This window comes from Chrysochloris asiatica, unplaced genomic scaffold (genome assembly GCF_000296735.1).
Source record: "Chrysochloris asiatica unplaced genomic scaffold, ChrAsi1.0 scaffold00207, whole genome shotgun sequence".
In the NCBI taxonomy this organism is placed as follows: Eukaryota; Metazoa; Chordata; class Mammalia; order Afrosoricida; family Chrysochloridae; genus Chrysochloris; species Chrysochloris asiatica.
The window spans coordinates 129,245-135,376 of record NW_006408725.1 but is presented as its reverse complement, the minus strand read 5'-3'; the positions used below and the strand labels follow the sequence as shown (position 1 = coordinate 135,376).

General features: G+C 40.3%; 1 protein-coding gene across 1 annotated transcript in view; it reads left to right on the top strand.

Moving 5' to 3' along the window:
• Positions 1-5,729: 5,729 nt before the first annotated feature.
• Positions 5,730-6,132, top strand: part of CREG1 (cellular repressor of E1A-stimulated genes 1) — a gene marked incomplete at its 3' end in the record, with an annotated part of 116,483 nt that continues 116,080 nt past the window's right edge. Inside the window, exon 1 of the mRNA XM_006872648.1 lies at positions 5,730-5,772. Within this exon, the coding sequence (XP_006872710.1) occupies positions 5,730-5,772 (43 nt within the window). The remainder of the gene's footprint in view (positions 5,773-6,132) is intronic.

The window sequence follows — 6,132 nt, the reverse complement described above, 5'->3', positions numbered from 1 at the left end:
TTGTATCTCATGACTAATCTGGATATGTTCTTTTTGACAATGAATGCAACACCATTCCTCTTCAATTTGTCATTCCTGGCATAGTAAACCATGTTGTTGTCAGATTCAAAATGGCCAATATCAGTCCATTTCAGCTTACTAATGCCTAAGATATCGATAATGCAATCAAGTCGGTTCCAACTCATAGTGACCCTCTGAACAACAGAACAAAATACTGCCCAGTACTGTACCATCCTCAAACATGTTGTATTTGAATCCATCATTGCTGCCACTGGGTCAATTCATCTCATTGGCACTGACCTTCTTTTTCAATGACCTTCCATTTTACCAAGCATTATGTTCTTCTCTAGGGATTGGCCCCTCCTGATGACATATCTGGAGAACGAGAGGCAAAGTCTTGCCATTCTCACTTCTAAGGAGCATTCTTGCTGTACATCTTCCAAGACAGATTTGTTCTTCTGGCAGTCCATGATACTTTCAACATTCTTCTCCAACACCTTAATTTAAATGCATCAATTCTTCTACAATCTTCCTTATTCATTGTCCAACTTTCACATGAATATTAGGCAATTTAATATGCTATGAATTGGTCAGGCTCACCTTTAAGGAAGTCTTATGAAGCAGTCTTGCATAATGCAATACGTCTTTAGATTTCTTGCTTGGTGCTTCCATGAGTGTTGATTCTGGATCCAAGTTACATGAAGTCTTTGACAACTTCAATCTTTTCTTCGTTTATCTGTATGTTATTTATTGGTCCAGTTGTGAGGATATTTGTTTTCTTTACATTGAAGTGCAATCTATACTGATGGCTATAGTTTTATTTATTTTCCTCATTAAGTATTTCAAGTCCTGTTCTACTTCTAACAAGCAATGTTGTATCATCTACACAAGTTGTTAACGAGTCTTCCTCTCATCTCAATACCAAGTTCTATTTCATATAATCCAGCTATTTGGATTATTTGCTCAGCATATGATTGAATAAATATGATAAAAATGAAGGGGTGGTAGGAATCTTGGAGGAAAGGGCATTCACTTAATAAAAAATAATCTGCATAGGTTATTTTCTCCTTCAAATCAGGGGTGGGCTATGACACTTCGTTTTCAATAGCTTCCTGGGGAATTCCCAGGCAATTTGTAAAGGTGTTTTTCAGCAAGGTTGTCTTTTCCTTTATGTTGCCAATGACATAGACATTCACTTTTAAAAAGAGATGAAATAAAGCAATCTATAGAATTATAGAGTGGAGAGTGAGAACAAAAATAGTGAAACAAAAGAAATCATAATAATCAACAATTACTGAGCATTAACTATGTCCCAGGCAACATGCTGTATGTTTTAATCAAATTATCGTGTCTGATCCTCATAAAAATGCAATGATATGGGAACTACTATTTCCTCCTTTTTAAAAATGAGGAAATCGAGATTCAGTAGTCTCCTACTGAAGGTCACAGGGTCCTCCATGATGCTGCAGCTCCATTTGAAGCATGCATACCTCAAAGAGAGGAAACCCTGACTACTCTCTAGAACTTGTGTAATTGTTCTGATACATTTCATTTTGTCATCAATATCGAATGGGTGCCTGCTAGACACCTGACTCAGTGCTGGGACATGAAAATTATGTCACTGCTCTCAGCTGAGGAGTAATGAGGGTTGGTAGGGACCTAGACAAATGCACAGAGTAACACAAGTGTAAGAGAGAGCATGTGACCTGAACTCCTCACCAGAATTCAGCCCAGACCTAATGAGGGCATGGGGGTCTCAAATGGGGTGGGAAGGAAGTAGCAGGATCTGCATGGTGACTTCAGTCACTTCCCTAAGACCCAATGAGGAAATTCAAACCAAACCCAACCCACCATCACTGAGTGCATTCCGACTCATAATGACGCTATACAGGTTTCCAAGACTGTAACTCTTTCAATTGATGGGTTTGAATGGCCAAACTTGCAGTTAGAGTCACTAGTTCTCTTTCCAATGAAGCTGTTGTTTGCCATCAAGTCTGTTCTGACTCATAGAAACCCTGGGTTTCTGAGGCTATAAATCTCTTTGATAACAGAAATTCTCATCTTTCTCCCAAGGAGTCTCTATGGTGGATTAGAATTGCTAATCTTGTGGTTAAAAACCCAATGTGTAACCCACTATGCCACCAGAGCTCCCTTAAGGGTTTACTCATTAAGACTTGAAGCACCACATTTTTATATGTGAAGATGTCAATTCATCCTCACCTCCTACTGTTGATTTTATAGAACTGTTTGTTCAAAGAATTCCATCAGATATTATTCATGAAGTCAGGCTGTCATTCTGTGCATTGAGGATAGAGTTGGACAAGATAGACTACATTCCTGCTCTCCTGGACTTTACATTCCAGCAAGAGAGACAGTTAACAAGCACCTTCCTAAATAAATATGTTTCCTACACAGTGTATTATTGGCATGAATAAAATAAAGAGGACTGTCACATGCCAGGTGATTGATGAAAGTCTTGTACAAAGATTGGTCAAGGAGCTCCTCTGAGGAGTAACAGCTGTGGCTGTGACTCTGGATGGCAGTGAGGCAGCCATGTCAGTAGTTGAGGGAAGAACATCTTGAGCAATGAGTTCAAAAACAGAGACTAAGGAGAGGTGCTTAGAATTGGAGACTTTGGAGACCCCATTCTCCTGCTTTGATGTATAACACCAAGCTCTAGGCACCTGTTTTGCAGTAGAGCTGGAATAGAGATTATTATTATTTGGGTATATCAGCAATAAGTGGTATAACAATGAATAAAAAATATTTTTCTTCCTTTTGCAAAAAACTTTAATTCCATCTTAAAATTTACAAAAGACCTGGTACCAGAATTCATCTAATCCAGCTCCTCATGTAGATGAGAAAATTCAGGCCTGAAAAGGTGAGATGAATTAGCTAAATAGTGGCAGAGCCTAGATTAGAAATTTGAAATTACATGTTCTTTTTCCATAGTTGTTGTTGTTGAGTGCCGTCGAGTAGGTTCCAACCCATAGTGACCCTGTATAGGGTTTCCAAGGAGTGGCTGGTGAACTTGAGCCACGAACCCTGCGGTTCAACTCGACTTTGCAGTCTATCACATCAACCAATAGCACCACACCAGGACTCCAGACTCCATAGTAGGGTGGAATTATTTGTATTAAGTATTTATTTTAAAAACCATGCACCTGATTTTCCACCTCATAAAATTTTCCCAATCTATTCTTCATCTTGCTTGAAACTGTTTCAATTCTGTAGTCAAAAAAACAATCAACTTCAACTAAAGGTTACTTTCATTCCTTTTAACACAAGTGGAAACCCACTTGTGTGGTAGCATCCTTTGGCCACCAGAGGGAAGTGAAGACTTATTTCTCTAGCAGCTGGTTTTGTTTCTGATAACACAGTTTCTTATTGAGAAGCCTGAGAATTTTCTTAGTTAATTATAGGGAGGCTGGATTTGAGACAGGAAGTAGAGGCAAGAGTGTTGCTCACACACCTGGTAATCACATCTACTCTCATGACTGGCTTACAATAGTTGAATGAAACAACTTCACCTTTGTTCAAGATCTCAGCCTCAGAGGGTTGCTAGAACCAGAATTACAACCTGGCAAATACATCTCTATCAGCACCACTGAGCAGCATGTGTAACTAAGGATGGATTACCCAATAAGCAAGGTAAGCACCTGCCTAAGGCATCAACAAAACAGGAACATCCATTTCCCAAAGCAAAGACTCCTAGATGCCCAGCAGACAGAACAGAAGAAAGGCAAGTGCTGCAGTGGAAGGGAAGTGGCAGGGCAGTAAATAAAGTTGATACCAGCTCCAGTGTGTGAGAATGTGTGGGCTGGAAATAAAGTTCACGCAGGGTCACGAGGGTGCTCATGTACAAGGTTGTTTAAGTTATGAGTCCCCTACCATTTCAACACCTTTGTTGACATTTGACTCCTATAGTCCCTCCCATGTCATTGAAACTCATTATTGTGACCAGTCTATTAGAAGTATACTATTTCTTTTAAATAAACAAGTAACGTGAGTGAGCTGTTAAGTCTAACTGCATCCACACAATATGCAACTGAATTTAATATGAGTGATTACTGGGTAAGAACAGATTATATTAATAGATAGCAGGTCTCTGATTCATTTTGAGAGAGTCTTAAACATCCACAGCTGCTGATCTAGTAACTCCAATCAGGAGGGCATCCAGTGCGCTTTGTCATGACACAAACGTGAAGGTATGTTCTTGTGCAAAACTGGTTAAAAACATCAATGGGAACTGGAGTCCCAGATGAAATACTAACATGAAGGAACTGAAATAAGTTGACCACTGCAATGAATTAAATTGTTACTTTTTAACTGTATAAACTTTACATATAGCGTTATGTCCTAAGCTTTGTAAACGATAATATTTATAACATTAAACTATATTTGGCAAGCAGTAGATAGGCATATGGGAGAGGGGGTAAAACAACCCTAGTTTTTGACAATGATGAACTTGATTTATGAACAGGCAACGATTCAAAATCAAAAGGGCAGCATTTACCTAAGGTCAAAATTAAGATGCATAGAAAAGAAGGTGGAATGGAAACAAGAATCACATGGAGGAAGTGGGATAACTGATGTTAGCTGAAGGGGACTGTAATCCCTGAAATGAAGTAAAAAGCATGTGATTTATAGAAAGTAAAACTGATCATCTGCTCTGTGGCTCTTCATTCAATTCACAATAAAGAGTTAAAAAAATGTATGTTTGGCACACACGCAAATGCAATCCAGCATACATTTAATATAATACTAACATGGGTAATAATTTAGTACAAAACTTGTTAGGGGCCTTCAGTCGGTTCTGACTCATAGTGACCCGATACACAACAGAACGAAACACTGCCAGGTCTTGTGCCATCCTCACAATTGTTGCTATGCTTAATTCCATTGCTGCGGCTGCCACTCCATCTCGTTGGGGGTCTTTCTCTTTTCTCTGAGCCCCCACTTCACCAAGCACGGTGTCCTTCTCCAGGACTGGCCCCTCCTGATAATATGTCTGAAGTATGAGATATGAAGTCTCTCCATCCTGGGTTCTAAAGAGCATTCTGCCTGTACTTCTTCCAGCACTGCTTTGTTCTTCTGGCATTCCATGACACTTTTTTTTTTTTTAATACTTTATTGTGAATTATGTGATCGTTTACATGGGAGGACATCAACTTCACATTGTTCCCGTCATATATCATTTCCTTGCCATGGTTACAATCCCTTCCATGCATCATCGATCAACCAAAGGGTATACCCCGTGAGCCTGCCACCCTGTCATCCACACACCGTCCCTCTCTCTCTCTCTAGGTCCAAAGTCTCCAGCTACTCCATCTCCCCATGCCATTGTCTCTACCTCCATCCCTGGCATCACTGCTTCTCTGGGTAGGATTCTGTTCTCTGCTCTTCTCCTTTGATGGTCCCAGGGACCTCTGTTCCTAGACTGTAAGGTTAATCACTCCCCTCCCTTTGCCCAAAATGTCCACCTTTACATTTCCAGCCCTTACAATCAGTCCTGATAATAATTATTCACTATTGTATTGCAAGGGACCTATCAGCATCTCCTTATTGTATTGCAAGGGACCCATTCAGCCCTGACTAGGCAGAATGGGTACTACTCAGTGGAGATTCTACCTTGCTCCACGCCCTCTGGATCTAGGTTCCCTCTTGAAAGCTTGTAAGCCAGTCACTTCTTGCCTCCGTAGCCCCGCGCCCGCCATTCTGGGTAGCCAATGTCCAAGTTGCCCATCCCCATCCTCTCCATGTGCAGTGAAGGTGACAATGATCCTCATTGTGAAGATTTGTTCACACTTTTGAACTATTGCTTCCATAAGTATGTGTCAAGTTCATCAAATTGTGTCAGATTATTCTTTATTCCCTCTTCTCTCTTTTTCTGTTTGAGCTTTGATCATCCAGCCATTGAAGCCAGGTACTATTTGCAATCCATGACACTTTTAATGTTGTTAAATTGTTCTTAAGTGCTGATGAGTTGGTTCCAACTCATGGTGGTGGTTATGTGCTGTGGAGTCGGTTCCGATGCATACCGACTCTGTACAGGGTTTCCAAGGCTATAAATCTTTACAGGAGCAGAAAACCTCATCTTTCTCCTGCGGAACAGCTGGTAGTTTTGAACTG